The 16,065-nt window shown below is 41.0% G+C and overlaps 2 protein-coding genes across 2 annotated transcripts in view; one reads left to right on the forward strand and one right to left on the reverse strand.

Annotated features, from left to right (window-relative positions):
• Window positions 1–143: 143 nt before the first annotated feature.
• On the forward strand, window positions 144–2,011 carry LOC109908682 (UDP-GlcNAc:betaGal beta-1,3-N-acetylglucosaminyltransferase 7-like). The gene has a single exon (XM_020507333.2). It carries the CDS (start codon window positions 257–259, stop codon window positions 1,499–1,501), a length of 1,245 nt encoding a protein of 414 aa, XP_020362922.1. The 5' UTR covers window positions 144–256; the 3' UTR covers window positions 1,502–2,011.
• A 155-nt stretch (window positions 2,012–2,166) lies between these two features.
• cep104 (centrosomal protein 104) overlaps window positions 2,167–16,065 on the reverse strand; it is a 39,118-nt gene continuing 25,219 nt past the window's right edge. The window contains exons 20-22 of the mRNA XM_020506532.2: window positions 15,937–16,004; window positions 5,831–5,918; window positions 2,167–3,931 (exon numbers count right to left, since the gene is read on the reverse strand). Coding sequence (XP_020362121.2) covers window positions 3,786–3,931; window positions 5,831–5,918; window positions 15,937–16,004 — 302 coding nt within the window. The 3' untranslated portion in view covers window positions 2,167–3,785. The remainder of the gene's footprint in view (window positions 3,932–5,830; window positions 5,919–15,936; window positions 16,005–16,065) is intronic.

Below are 16,065 nucleotides of genomic sequence, written 5' to 3' on the forward strand. Positions count from 1 at the left end.
CAGTCCACAATCTCATCGATAACGTTTTTTTGTTGTATGATATAACAGAGATTACTTTCCAAGAAATATAGATTAGTATTTTTGTACGCTAAAGGAATAGCATAGTGGCGTCCAGCTACCTACTCTCAAGGTAGCTGGTCACGGGACAGTGAATAGACTCACTAAGATCTAGCCAAAATGAATGAGATGCTTTAACAATAAGGGTACATATTCAATTTAAGGATTTCTTATTCATTACACGTTTTGCGCCATAGATATGGATATTTTTTTCAGAAGAAAGGGGGCATTGAAAACTCTCCTCAGCTTGTCTCTAGTTTTTGCGTCTTTATTGATGATCCAAAAGTTCAAGCTTGTGGATAACAGCATCAAGGATGATATGGAGGTTAAACGCCAGGAAGAAGCCGGTTGGTGTGGACCTGAGTGTGATTTCTACAAAGGAAAAGGCCTATTGAAAAGCAGTTTGGGAAACTACTCGCCTGTTCTTGGTGATGATTTGGATGCGCCACGGGTGAAGGTGTCCAACGCTACTCTAGCTACTTGGGATGTACACGTTATGAACTGCAGTGAAGATTCAGCCGTGAGGAAAAATGATTGGTTTCGACGTTTGGATCCGAGGTTCCACCAATTTGTGCTACACAGACATTGTCGGTATTTCCCAATGTTAATAAATCACCCGGATAAATGCAGGAATGGAGACGTACACTTGCTCATGGTTGTAAAATCCGTTATAGAGCAGCATGATAGGCGAGAGGCCGTGCGTAATACCTGGGGTAGGGAACAGGAAATTCATGGTAAGAGAATAAAAACGCTGTTTCTTCTAGGAAGCCCTACAAATGGTAAAGACACGAAAAACCTTCAAAAGTTGATTGAGTATGAGGACATTATATATGGAGACATTCTTCAATGGGATTTTATGGACACATTTTTCAACCTCACCTTGAAAGAGGTCAATTTTCTGAAATGGTTTGATATTCACTGCTCCAGTGCCAAGTTTATATTCAAAGGGGATGACGACGTTTTCGTGAATACAAAGAACTTACTGGAACTTATTGGTTTCAAGACTGAGGACCGCAAAGTGCTGAACTTATTTGTTGGGGACACCATATCCAAAGCCATCCCCATCAGAAACCATCAAAGTAAATACTACATCCCCAAAGAGCTGTTTGACAAACCGTACCCACCTTATGTTGGTGGTGGTGGGTTTTTAATGTCCTCACAATTAGCTCATAGACTGTTTGTGGTTTCAGAGGACTTGGAGCTCTATCCCATTGATGATGTGTTTTTGGGAATGTGCCTCCAGAAGCTACACTTGACTCCAGAGATGCACATAGGTTTCAGGACCTTTGGCATCATGAAACGCAGAGTGAGTCCAATGAACAGAGAACCTTGCTTTTTCAAAAAACTCATCGTAGTCCATAAATTGAGTCCTCAGGAGCTATTCAGGATGTGGAGTGTAGTGGAAAATAAAGAGCTGGTTTGTGCCAAAAACACTGCACCATGATTGTCAAGCTAAAGCTCAGTGTGACAAAAGTTATGCAACAAATATTATTAAATTGTTCATTGTAATATGTGTATGTAGGCCTAGTAGGACACACTGATAAACTAAAATATCCAACACTAAAATATCCAACTAACAAAGACAATGTGAAAAGAATGACATTCTTTCATTCTCACTGACCTGTTTAATGTTTCACTTCTGTAATGTTTATTGTAATGTCAATAGGTAGGAAAACCAAATTAGTAAGTGTACTTGACTTATGTCTATACAAAATTAACCACTTTTTCAGCAAACTGTAAATATATGGCAGCATTGAACACTGAAAAGCCTTTTTCATGCCAGTTTAGTGCCTTTGATTTTTGAGATTATGGATGTTTTAGTAACTAAGAAGGTTACATGAAAATATAATTTGGTAAATGTTTGCCATAGATTCTAGAACAAATATTTAATGACATTTTAAGAGTCACAACTAGTTTTTGTGTTGATGTTTGTAACGGATTCATTAAATATGTATTGTTATATCAGTGTTTTAATGTGTCTGAGGGCTGGGTAAGAGTTGAGGGCTGCTGGGTGGATAACAGATACTGTAATTGTTGGTGTAAAATATTGCAACAGTTGTCTTTGAAACACATATTTGGCATCTCAAACTTACCAGAGTAAGAGACAAATGAATCTATACAGTGCTGTTAACTTTATTTAATCAAACATAGATGTTTCAATCTCTGCACATAATGGTTGTAAATCAAATATGTACAGTCAATACTGATTGATATGTACTGAAAATCCACAAGGAAAATATATACATCAGTGGAGGCTGCTGAGAGGAGGACGGCTTGTAATAATGGCTGGAACGGGGCAAATAGAATGGCATCAAATACATGTAAACCATGTGTTTGATGTATTTGATACCATTCCACTGATTCCGCTCCATCCATTACCACGAGCCTGTCCTCCCCAATTAAGGTGCCACCAGCCTCCTGTAATATACACCTATGTCATTTCCTAAATATTAAAAAGCTGAAAGAGACAAAATGATTGGGATGTAAGAAAATGTCAAATTGTCCTATAATTTGATCAAAATTGGTAACTCAAGGCAAAGGACCAGCAGATAACAATGAAACACACCATATAACATATGAAGCAGTAAAATAGTATTGTCTGAATCTGCTAAGTGAACCCTTTATATTAGTTCCAGTCCACATTGTACTGATGTAGGGTGTACCTTGGAGATAATTATGACTTGTAGATTTAGGTCAAGATTCACACATTTGGTATAAAATCCCTCTGATTTAGGCTACCTATACGAAATGCAATAGCATGTTAAGTAACATATGGAAAAAAATGCAACCCTATAACAAGGGAAAGTATTACAGTGAACTAAGTGCCTAAGAGGTTTCATCAAGTGGAACCATTCTCAAATCTTAGATGTTTGGGAAAATTACCACTAACGTACATTACTCCTAAAGAAAAAAAAGAGAACAAACATTTATTTTCTATTTCAATTAGCAATTAATAATTCCTATTTTACCTTAAAATGGCTTTTTGGCTAGGCCAAATATCTGTGCTTAGTGTTGATTGTCCAAACACTCAAAATATATTAAAAAAACAGATTGAAACAATAAATAGTGTGACAATGTAAAAAGCATGATAAATTCCATTGACAAGCAAAAGGTGCTATATAATAACTAAGTAGGGAAATTACAGTAAGAAACAAATACATTTACACAACTACTGTATCAATGTAAAACATATTTGATTAGATTACAAGCCACACAAAGAGACGTAAAGAGAAATGTAAACAGATGCCCTGCATAAAGCTTGTTGTAGCAACACTCAGGCTGTTATTGGATTTGGAGTAATCAATAAACAGCTTAGAATAGTATTATTACTATATTATAATACCTTAGTATGTAGTATACTAATATATTGCAATATCGTTCAGTATCCCTCCCTTTTGATTTTAGCCAGATTTTGGTCCCTGTTCTGACAGACTCAGTTGCAAGGGAGATTAATCCAGTCCTCCCTAGTCAGGGTGTCAACATGAAACTGTAGCCCAAAACTGACAAATGTTCTTCCCTCATTTCCTCTCCCATTGGTGTAAGGCGACTACATAGGTTGGGATAAAGCCATATGATTGAAACCTATCATGTCATTTTAGATCAGTGATTGTAAAGGAATGTATATATACTGTTGGGACGGTACCATGGTTCTTCCTCATTCCAAGCATTTGGACAATCTAGGGTGCTCTTGTGTGAGAAGACTGGGGCAGGGACGGTTGGGTGTGGGTTCACCGTTTGACTGGGGTGAGGCGGCTGGTGTGGGTTCGGCTGGCTCTGGGTGCCAAAGCCGGAATCCTGCTCCCTTTGCCCATTGCCCTGCCCCTACTTCCCACTGACCACACCTGCTTAAGCTTAGCCACACTGCCAGGCTTCCCTGAACACAGGAGAAAAAGAAGAGAATGACTTCCTCCACCATTAGGAAGTACTGAGTGTTATTCTAAAATACTCCCACTCCCCCCCCCCCCAACCACACGGGCACACACACAAACACAAAATATCCCATAATGACAAATTGAAAACAGGTTTGTAGAAATGTTTGTAAATGTAATACAAATAAAACAGAAATATGTTATTTAATGTAGTATTCAGACTCCTTGCTATGAAACTTGAAATTGGGATGGTCACAGACAGAGTTCCAGAGTTCCTCTGTGGAAATGGTTGTCCTTCTGGAAGGTTCTCCCATCTCTGCAGCACTCCACCAATCAGGCCTTTATGGTAGAGTGGTCAGACGGAAGCCACTCCTCAGTAAAAGGCACATGACAGCCCGCTTGGAGTTTGCAAAAAGGCACCTAAAGGACTCTGACTATGAGAAACATGATTCTCTGGTCTGATGAAACCAAGATTGAACTCTTTGTCCTGAATGCAAAGTGTCTCATCTGGAGGAAACCTGGCATCATCCTTACAGTGAAGCATGGTGGTGGCAGCATCATCATTTCAGCGGCAGGAAGACTAGTCATGATCGAGGAAAAGATGAACGGAGCAAAGTACAGAGAGATCCTTGATGAAAACCTACAAGTCTCTGCATGTCCCAGCCAGAGCCCGGACTTGAACCCGATCAAACATCTCTGGAGAGACCTGAAAATAGCTGTGCAGCGACGCTCCCCATCCAACCTGACAGAGCTTGAGAGGATCTGCAGAGAATGGGAGAAACTCCCCAAATACAGGTGTGCCAAGCTTGTAGCATCATACCCAAGAAGACTTGAGGTTGTAATTGCTGCCAAAAAAGGTGCTAAAAAGTACTGAGTAAAGGGTCTGAATACTTATGTACATTGTTTTATACATTTGCAAACCTTTCTGAAAACCTGTTTTTGTTTTGTCATTATGGGGTATTGTGTGTAGATTGAGGGAAACAAATGAATCAATTTTAGAATAAGGCTGTAACGTAACAAAATGTGGAAAAAGTCAAGGGGTCTGAATACTTTTCGAATGCACTGTAGGTCTAAAAAGGGCCTAAAACGGCCACTTTTCATCATGATTTAAAAAAATACAAATACAAATGTAAAAGCATGCCAAACATCTTTCCTCCCAATTAAGTTTCTGTGAGAATTGCCAGAACAATCTGATAGCAAAAATATTTTCAGTCTGGAATTGCCTTGTGTGTACTGTATACAGGTAACCTGCAAGGCAAGAAGGTTGTACAGTGTTTGAATGCTGTGTGTGTGTGTACACGTTTGCAGAATGTGCATCAGAGGAGATTGGTGGCACCTTAATTGGGGAGGACGGGCTCAAGGTAATGGCTGGAGTGGAATAGTATCAAATACAGCAAATGCTTGATGCCATTCCATTTACTTCATTCCAGTCATTATTATGAGCCGTCCTCCCCTCAGCAGCCTCCACTGACTGGCATGCATGTATGCGCACACAAGGAACAGAGGAAAAAACATGAAAATTCCTGTGATGGCAAAGGTCAGGAAATGACAAATACAAACAAAAAATAAACTTTCAGTGAAAGGGTATAAACAGACAAAATTCGTAACCAATGAACTATCACTTGAGCACATACTGTACTGATCATTCACATGCACTAATTGGTTTTGCATTTTGAAAGCATTACTGCCTTTTTCAGCTTTTATGAATTCACAAGAATGCAAAACACATTATTTTCTATACAACAAATTGACATTTCAATGCATCTCGGCATGAGACTGGAACAGCTCTATATTTGACCAATATGCAGCATGGGCCCTTTCCATGGGTCTAACACTACCACCCCAGGCTTGGGTGGAAGAGCGGGGGGGGAAGGGGGGGTTAAGTGGGTGTATGAATGACTTACCTTGTGCCAGCTGGGCTCTCTGCAATACCGCAGTCCTCCGTGAGTTCTGTTTACAGCCCTCTCGGCCCATGAGGTGTGCCTTCCAGGCCTGGAGGACAAAGAGCAAGTCAGTCTGCTGCTGGCCTACAAAATTGACTCTCTCCCTCTTACTCCATGCATGCCTTTGCTTTGCAGCAGCACTGTGGGCCGGTGTCAGAGCCTGGCTAATGGCCGACTTGGCTCTCCAACACAGGGGTTTTTCTGGCACACCAGGCAATGGTTTGGGCCGCAGAGGTTCAACTGCTACTGAGAGTTTTCCTTGTCGAAGGTAAGAAGGAGAAGTGCGAGGGGGAATGAATGCGGCAGCGCTGCTTGAGGGCTTCCTGAAAATGTGCCTCCTCAGTTCATCTTAAGAAGGACACTGCATGTGTGTTTTTATGAATTTAAAAAAGGCAAGTCAGTTAAGAACACATTCCTCTTTACAAAACTGTTTCAGTTCAGCAATATTCTTGGGATGGCTGGTGTGAACTGTTCTCTTGAGGTCATGCCACAGCATCTCAATCGGGTTGAGGTCAGGACTTCTGTTGAAGCCATTCTGTTGTTGGTTTACTTCTGTGTTTTGGGTCGTTGTCCTGTTGCATCACCCAACTTCTTTTGAGCTTAAATTGGCAGACAGATAGTCTTACATTCTCCTGCAAAATGTCTTGATAAACTTGGGAATTCATTTTTCCGTCGATGATAGCAAGCTGTCCAGTCCCTGAGAGAGCAAAGCAGCCCCAAACCATGATGCTCCCTCCACCATACTTTACAGTTGGGATGAAGTTTTGATGTTGGTGTGTTGTGCCTTCTTTTCTCCACACATAGTGTTGTGTGTTCCTTCCAAACAACTAAAACTTTAGTTTCATCTGTCCACAAAATATTTTGCCAGTAGTGCTGTGGAACATCCAGGTGCACTTTTGCAAATTTCAGACGTGCAGCAATGTTTTTTTTTTGGACTGCAGTGGCTTCTTCCATGGTGTCCTATGAACACCTATGTTTTATGTATCAACAGAGATGTTAGCATGTTCCAGAGATTTCTGTAAGTCTTTAGTTGTCACTCTAGGATTCTTCTTAACCTCATTGAGCATACTGCGCTGTGTTCTTGCAGTCATCTTTGCAGGACGGCCACTCCTAGGAAGAGTAGCAACAGTGCTGAACTTTCTCCATTTATAGACAATTTGGCTTACCCTGGACTGCTGAACATCAAGGCTTTTAGAGATACTTTTGTAACCCTTTCCAGCTTTATGCAAGTCAACAATTCTTAGGTCTTCTGAGATCTCTTTTGTTCGAGGCATGGTTCACATCAGGCAATGCTTCTTGTAAATAGCTAATTCAAATTTTGAGAGTGTTTTTTATAAGGCAAGGCAGCTCTAACCGACATCTCCAATCTCGTCTTATTGATTGGACTCCAGGTTAGCTGACTCCTGACTCCAAATAGCTTTTGGAGAAGTCATTAGCCTAGGGGTTCACATACTTTCCCCAACCTACACTGAATGTTTAAATGATGTATTCAATATAGACAAGAAAAATACAATAAGTTGTGTTTTAAAAGTTTAAGCACACTATGTTTGTCTATTGTTGTGACTTAGATGATGATCAGATCAAATTTGATGACCAATTTACAGAGAAATCCAGTTAATTCCAAAGGGTTCACATACCTTTTCTTGCCACTGTATAATACTCATCATCCTTAAAAGATCAGGGCTGTTCAATTCCGGTCCTGGAGGTTTTTGTTTCTACCTGGTAGTTAATTGCACTTACCTGGTATCCCAGTTCTGAATTAGTCCCTTATTAGAAGGAGAGGATGAAAACCAGAAGTGTTTCGGCCCTCCAGGACTGATACTTAACAGCCCTGATAAAGAACATATTTCTTACTATTTAAAAGGGGTAATCTGCAATTGCTATATACATTTAAGACCTTTTAATATCATGATATATACTTAGGCCCATAATTATTTGCACCCTTGATAAAGATGAGCAAAAACGACCAAAATAAATAATAAAAATACTGAGCTATATTGTATGCTCCAAAAGTTGGAAATTACATTCTTTTATACTGTTGGTTTTGTGGTAAATTAACAATTTATTTGTGGCTTTTGATTAGTGCATAGGGTTACTGTCTTTCTGGAAGACCCACTTGCGGCCAAGTGTCAGCCTCCTGGCAGAGGCAACCAGGTTTTTGGCTAAAATGTCCTGGTCCTTGGTAAAGTCCAGTGGAAGCAAAATAGCCCCATAACATCAAAGATCCACCATCATATTTTACCATAGGTATGAGGTACTTTTCTGCATATACTTCAGTTCTTCAACACCAAATCCTCCACTAGTGTGGTGGCCAAATAATCTCTATTTGCATGTCATCTGACCATACCACCTCCTGGATTACATTTTTGTCATTTAGCAGACACTCTTATCCTGAATGATTTACATGTAGTGCATTCATATAGCTAGGTGGAACAACTACATAACACAGTCATTAACATAACACAGTATCTTACAAATCCTGGCCACAGACTGAGTAATTTAAATGAATTGGTTTATGAACATTGAGAACCTAATTCTCGTGACAGAGTGAGTGAAAAAAAAGTCAATTGTGAATGTTAGTTCACCAAAGGCAATTGGGTGATCATTTGAATAATAGGTAGGGTTTCAAATGTTTTCGGAAGATGGGCAGAAACTCTGCTATCCAGGTGGAAGCTAGTTCCACCATTGGGGTACTAGGACGGAGAAGCTTGGACTGGGCTGAGCGGGAGCGGCCTTCCCGTAGGGGTGGGAGAGCCAAGAGACCAGAGGTGGCAGAACGGAGTGCTCAGGTTGGGGTGTAGGGTTTGAGCATAGCTTGAAAGTAGGGAAGGGCAGATCCTCTTGCTACTCCGTAGGCAAGTACCATTGTCTTGTAGTGGCTGCGAGCTTCGACTGGAAGCCAGTGGAGTGTTCGGGGAGCAGGGTGACATGGGAGAAATTGGGAAGGTTGAACACCAGGCGGGCTGTAACGTTCTGGATAAGATGTAGGTGTTTGATGACACAAGCGTGAAGCCCAGCCAGAGTTGCAGTAGTCCAGCCTGGAATAGGACCTGCACCGCTTCCTGTGTGAGGTAGGATTGTACTCTACAGATGTTGTAGCATGAACCTGCAGGACAGAGTCACTGCTTTGATGTTTGCAGAGAACGACAGGGTGTCCAGAGTCACGCCAAGGGTCACTGGGAGGGAGAAACCATGGAGTTGTCAACCGTGATGGAGAGGTCTTGGAGCGGATCGACCTTCCCCGGGAGGAAGAGCAGCTCCATCCTGTCGAGGTTGAGCTTGAGCTGGTGGACCGATATCCAAGCAGAGATAAGTGTCGCCACCTGGGTGTCAGAAGGGGGGAAAGGAGAAAAGTAGTTGAGTGTCATCCGCATAGCAATGATAGGATAGACCATGTGAGGATGTGACAGAGCTGAACGACTTGGTGTATAGAGAGAAGAGGGCATAGATCTGAGCCCTGGGGGACACCAGTAGTGAGAGTAAGTGGTGCTGACACAGATCCTTTCCACGTCACCTGGTAGGACCGGCCTGCTAGCTAGGATGCAATCCAAGAGTGTGCAGACCCTGAGACGCCCATAGCCCAAAGAGGGTGGAGAGGAGGGTCTGATGGTTCACGGTGTTGATGACATCGGATTGATCTAGTAGGATGCGAGCAGAGGAGAAAGAGTCACCTTTGGCAGTGTGGAGAGCCTCCGTGACACAGAGAAGAACAGTCTCAGTTAAGTGACCCGTCTTGAAGCCTGACTGGTTAGGGTTAAGAAGATCATTCTGAGAGCGATAGCAAGAGAGTTGGTCAGAAACAGCACGCTGAAGTGTCTGTAATTTTTGACGTGAGAGGAGTCGAGTGAGGGGAGGGGAGTGAAGAATGGGAGGTCTTCAGAGCTGGTCAGGAGAAGTTGTCGAGTGGCCTGACCCCACTAGTCACTGGCTTTCATCTGGAGAGAGGGGAGAAAGAGGTCAAGGCGGAGGGTAGTTCTGTGTGACTGGGACCAGTGGAATGAATAAGCTGAGTGAATGAGGAGCAGATGTCGTTAACCTTTTTTTCTCCAAAGTGGTTGACAAAGACATCTGCAGAGAGGGAGAATGTGGAAAAAAAAGTTTCATAGGGTTAGAGGGAGAAGCTTGACATTTAGAGTGCCAGAAAAGGGCTTTAGCAGCAGATACAGAGGAAGAGAAAGTATAGAGGTGGGAGTGCTACCCGCAGACCTAAACTGCATTGGCACTTGGATTGGAACCGGTGCAATGGTCAGATGACATGAAAATAGACCTCTTTGGCCACGCACACTAGTGGTGTGTAAGACATTGAGAAACAAAAGCAGAAGCAGAAAAGTTATCATTGAGTACAGCGCAGAAGACAAATTTACGTTGTACGCTGTAACATATGGACAAAGTTGAATAGTATTGTATTGTAACATGTCAGCCTTGTTTTGAGCCATGTCATCAGAAGGATGAAAGGTTTGAGGTGGTTAGAGGTTTGAGGTGCTGCCAGTGTTTCTTTTGCCCCGTGGACACAAGAGCATTTCATTACTTTAGTCAGGGATGGGCAACTCCAGTCCTCGGGGGCCTGGATTGGTGACACACTTTTGCCCCAGCCTCAGTTAACACACCAGACTCCAATAATCAACTAATCATGGTATTCCGTTTAATCAAGTGTGTTAGCTTTAAGGCTGGGGGAAAGGTGCGACACCAATCAGGCCCCAGAGGACTGGAGTTTCCCCTCCCTGACTTAAGTGGCCAGGCAACATGGAAAGCCCAAGTATCAAACGATGGAATGAAGTAAAGGAAGAAGATGCTTTGCCGTGAGCTAAGCTGTATGATTGATTAGGGAAAAAAATACAAATGAACATCGGAGAAAGAAACTGAAAGGTGATTACATCTTTAACAGTTAGATTTTTCCCAAAATGCCATGCCCAAAAGAAAATCATAACGCAAGAAAAGTTGTCACATTTTATTTTCCTTTGGATTAACAACATTTATATTTTGAAGTGAGGGCTTTGGAGTCCACTGTGACTTTAAAGACAGACAATGTTTTCCACACAGCTGTTTGGTCCTTAAGCCTAACATTAACAGCACTCTGGGTGGTGGCAGATTGACAGAGGGAGGAAAAGAGAGAGGCACGGTAAAACTGTGTTTGTGCTAGTGAATGCCCTTACAAGTCTTAAACCACCTTTATATCTATCTACTTAGTATTTTAGCCTTCTGTCTCATTCACCTTAAAGTGGAACTGACAGCATTTTAGCAACATGAAATCTTATTAAAATATGTTAATATACACCCCCAGGAAGAATTACACTTAAAAAAAAAAATAGAAATCTGACAAACGAGCGTTTTCAAGTTTTCATAAATTCTTAAAATGTGTGGGAATTACGTATACTAAAGCATTTATGACAATTCTATAGCAATATAGAGTGGGAAAGCAGCCGTGCATTTGTACAATTAGACACTGCAGTAAATAAAATCCAATAAAAACATTTGTCTTGTCCAGGACGGGAATCTACGCAGACATGTGCACCATAGCCAATCAGAGGTACAGTAGGCCTATATGCAAACAAGGGCCTGCCATCATTCACTTTGAACTGGACTGTATTTACAGGCAGTTGCAACAGCGCAACTTTAGATCATTAGAACGCATTTCGGCAAAAGCCTCAAAATTACACTTGAATGGATTTCTGCAAATATGTACCTAAATACCACGGGAGTCCTCTTACATTTTGGGAACGTTACAGTTCTATTTATCATACAATCATAAAAAGGTTGGCTATCTTTCCCTATATGCATCTCAACAACAACAAGATCAACAACTAATGCAAGCCAGAGAAAGATGAGCTAAACTCTAACGAAGGAACATTAGATAAACCCTCTCAAACGTTTTCAGCTGGTTGGCAGTTAAAATTGCACTGATAAACGATGGGGAATAGCCTGCTCGTCCTTCTGCAGCTTGCCTGCCATTGCATGCGTTGTCCCAACCAAGCACCCAAGCTAACTGGCTAAAGTTGGCTAGCTTGCTACTTCCATACACAAATGAGAACACCTCACTAACCTGGTTAGGCTGTTTACATGTTATATAGATCGTTCATGAGCAAAGGTTCCCTCTAAACTACGCGCAGCTCCCCTGGGACTGTCGCACAGACTAAATATTAGCCCGCGCAGAGAAGCAAGAGATTGAACTTCACTGAACTTTCTAGTTTTCCCCTTTAGTTAACACTATCAATGTTTCCCTCTACTGTGGGAATTGCCAATATTAGCCACTTCCATTGCAACATACAAAACTAAATATGCAAGAGATTTTCTTGTAGGCGGAACACAACGGAGTGGAATTCTATTGCATTGACAGGCACAACTCAGCCCATACTCTACAGACCAGATCGGTGCGGCATAACCAATCAGAGCTGCAGTATCCCTATATGTGACCCGATTCAGGAAATTAGACGTATGTCGTAATTCACGACTTCACAGGAGAGCTGGTTGAACGTCATTTTCTTTATATCAAAATGTGCTTTTTTGGCAGAAATGTATTCTTGAACATGTGAACTTTCATGTACCTTAATAACAAACTTGTATGCCATCTGTAAATATGAATAAAATTGTTAAATTATGAGCCTTGTTGGTTAAAACCACAGAAAGAAAGTCACTTCCCACCAGCCATGAGTGGCTGGACATGCTGAGAGAGGAGAGAGGAGAGAGGATTGATCTGCCATATAGAAGGCCTATTTGAGCTGGTCAGTCTGTGTTGGTAATTCTGTCGAACACGGCTCTTTTTTAAAATGCATTGTGTAGTGGAGTTGCATAGCTAAGTGTTACTCTCCACTGTCTGAAGGATCAAGTTTTGAAATCAGTGGAATTAGAGATGGAGAAAACACCTGTCTCTGGATTACATCTTCAAACAAGAGCAACTGTGGCATGACATTCATGACAGGGAGACATGTCCATCATGCATGATGATGTATACAGGTAAGATAGCTAGCTACATTTTCAGATATTACACGTTTCTAATTTTGACAGAAAGTGGTTTCATTTCAAGCTAAAGTGTACTGTTAGCTATCTAGCTAACGTTAGCTGGCTGGCTCTGTAGCGGACGTTGTTATTTGTATCCCAGAGTTGTTTGCTTTGCTAGTTAGAGCATGAAATTTTTGCCAGCTGTGCTGGTAAGGCTGTTTTCATGTTATCCTAGGGAAACAAATCATTGGCCAGAGCTTCAAGTGTGCGCTTTGAAAGCTCAGAGGGGGAAACAAGATGGGTGGGGCTAAAGCTTAAGAGGGTGTGAACGATGCTGAATGGGTTTAAACAAAGTGGAGCTCTTCACTAGATACCAAAACATTTCAAAGGCCATTTTCTCAAAAGTGAGTGAACAAGTTTATCAACTTTCAAAGCAGAATTACTTTCCCATTGCTCCTCAACAATGCAGTATGATATACCATTTTGTAGCTCCGAGTCTCTACTTTTATCCAATGTAAAAACACCATTTCAAATGTTGCTACATAAGACCGAATCCAAGTGGCGAGTTACATATGCAAATAGACCATTGCTGTATATGGACCTGTGCCATTCACTTTGGACTGGACTGTAGATGCGCTTGATTTGCGATCAAAGCGAGAGCTGGATATAGCCACATGTGCACATTTGTTAATATTTTTTGCTAGTAAGTGAGTTATTAGCCTAGTTATGGCTAATTTCTAGTCAGCAATCGGGGAGTTGTTGCTTCCTACAAGAGCACAAAACATGTGCATTTCTAGCCATCTTTGAAAAGTGAGTCAGGTAAAGAACATATTTTCTGTCTTAAAGGGGCAGTGTTGTATTTTGAGACAGGCTTCAATAAACTAAGTGGTGAATAGGCAGAGGGTAGCATAATGTGTGTGATTATCTGTAATAATGGTATGGGAATAATAATAAACTTTCTTTTGTAAAGTGGATTCTTGCATCAAATAGCAAATTCAGTCACCTCCTTGTCTGAAGGTCAAGTGGAAAAACAGGTTAATGTCAAGCCCTGCATAATTTTTCCAAAAGTCTCATGGAATGTAGGTCTACATTAAACACCACCCATTGGCTGCTACTGTAGGCTGGTTAACAGCTATTTTCATGTTAAAATGTTATGGAATACATTTTCTCCATTGTTTTTGATGTTAGGCCACTGATAGGCCTACATTATAATCCAATAGCCACAGCAGCCTACTTGGCCACTGTTATAATTGTAATTAAAGCGGTTACAGCCTCAATGTTCACAATAAACGCGCAACAGAAGTTGCACAATGTGGCACAAATTCAGCAGGTGTTGCGTGTTCGTAAATTCAGTTATTCTGCGCTCTGACACACTCACACAAGAGTGCTCTGAAATCGGAGTAGGTGAATTCACGAACGCTAGTGTTTGTAGGTTGCTACATAAATAGATACACTAGCATATTAGCCACGTTATGACTGATTGTGATCATTGCCCTCACTAGTTTGGTTCTATTGACATGCCCCGCCTTAGTTACATTCGTCAGTTTTTGTCCAAAATAATGAGTCATTGACACTGAAACAGTGCATCCCGAATAGAGGCAGCAAACAATGTACCAGGCCAGCTGTGAATTACAACCTGATAGCAATATTTTTGGGACTAAGAAGAAATGTATTGGTGAGTTATATTAATCATGCATTGAACCGAATCCATCTATTCTGCCAACATCATGGAATGTTGGGTCAAATAGTACCTATATTTAAAGTATTTTTTGTTGTTGTTGCATAAACTGGGAATTTTATATTTTTTACTGATATGATTGTATGTTTGTTTCATATCTGCAAAGAAGTTAAAATGCTGTCCGTTCCACTTTAAACATGTGTCACGTTTTTCCCCCTAATCTCAAAAGGTGACACAAGCTAAACTAAGGCGAGGTTTGAATCCAATAAAATTTTTGTTGGCTACGCGCCATTTAAAGCTAATTTCCGAATGAGCCCACATATGCAGTTTGCCGTGAATGTGGTTTTAGCGAAGACGGGAACATTCCTTTTGAAAGGTGCATAGCCGACAAAGCACAATCGGATTAAATCCCAGCCTAAACAACATGCACCTGCTTTAGTTGAAACTGCTACATTTTGCCATGCCTAATAATGTGTTCTTTTGCTAACAAATTATAACAAAATCAATACTGCTAAATTAATTATTTTGGAAATGTTCTATTCTCCCTGACAGTCTAGCTTTTATTTTGGTGATTATTAGTTCTCAAAGATACTATAAAATAAAATAAATCCTTTATTATCTTTTCTACATACGTTATATCTGGTTTTAGTCATTTAAGTTTACACTGAAATTATTTTTCCTTCCCAAAAAATAATTTCACACACACAAACAGTTGAAGTCAGAAGTTTACATACACTTAGGTTGGAGTCATTAAAACTTGTTTTTCAACCACTCCACAAAAAGTATAGTTTTGGCAAGTCAGTTAGGACATCTACTTTGTGCGTGACACAAGTAACTTTTCCAACAATTGTTTACAAACAGAGTATTTCACTTAGAATTCACAATTCCAGTGGGTCAGAAGTTTACATACACTAAGTTGTGCCTTTTTGCAAATAAATTCATAAAAAATCCTACAATGTGATTTTCTGGATTGTTTTTTTCTCATTTTGTCTGTCATAGTTGAAGTGTACCTATGATGAAAAGTACAGGCCTTTCTCATCTTTTTAAGTGGGAGAACTTGCACAATTGGTGGCTGACTAAATACTTTTTTGCCCCACTGTGTGTGTGTGTGTGTGTGTGTGTATATATATATATATATTTTTTTTTTTAACTGTTTGAACTTAGTCATCCCCAAAAAATGCATAGGTGGGCCTTCCAAATGCATAGGTGGGCCTTCCAAATGCATAGGTGGCCCTTCCAAATGCATAGGTGGCCCTTCCAAATGCATAGGTGGCCCTTCCAAATGCATAGGTGGCCCTTCCAAATGCATAGGTGGCCCTTCCAAATGCATAGGTGGCCCTTCCAAATGCTTAGGTGGCCCAAGTCTGACAGTGACTGGCTACAGTGAAAAGGACCAAGGCCAGTATTTGCGGTCCTTTATTATATAATCTGTGGGAGTGCAACAGAATCTCACCTCTTCTCCAGACAGGAAGTTGTTGTGACACAAAGGACAGTGGTTGGAGCCTTTGACTGAGCCAGGAGCTGAAAACAAAGAGAAACATGAGTAGCACAACCCTGCACAGAACCCCAAAATGCCCACCAG

This window comes from Oncorhynchus kisutch, linkage group LG17, assembly GCF_002021735.2.
Source record: "Oncorhynchus kisutch isolate 150728-3 linkage group LG17, Okis_V2, whole genome shotgun sequence".
Lineage (NCBI taxonomy): Eukaryota > Metazoa > Chordata > Actinopteri > Salmoniformes > Salmonidae > Oncorhynchus > Oncorhynchus kisutch.

Coding starts and splice junctions, on each gene's coding strand:
- LOC109908682 (XM_020507333.2), top strand. CDS start 257: ATGGATATTTTTTTCAGAAGAAAGGGGGCATTGAAAACTCTCCTCAGC.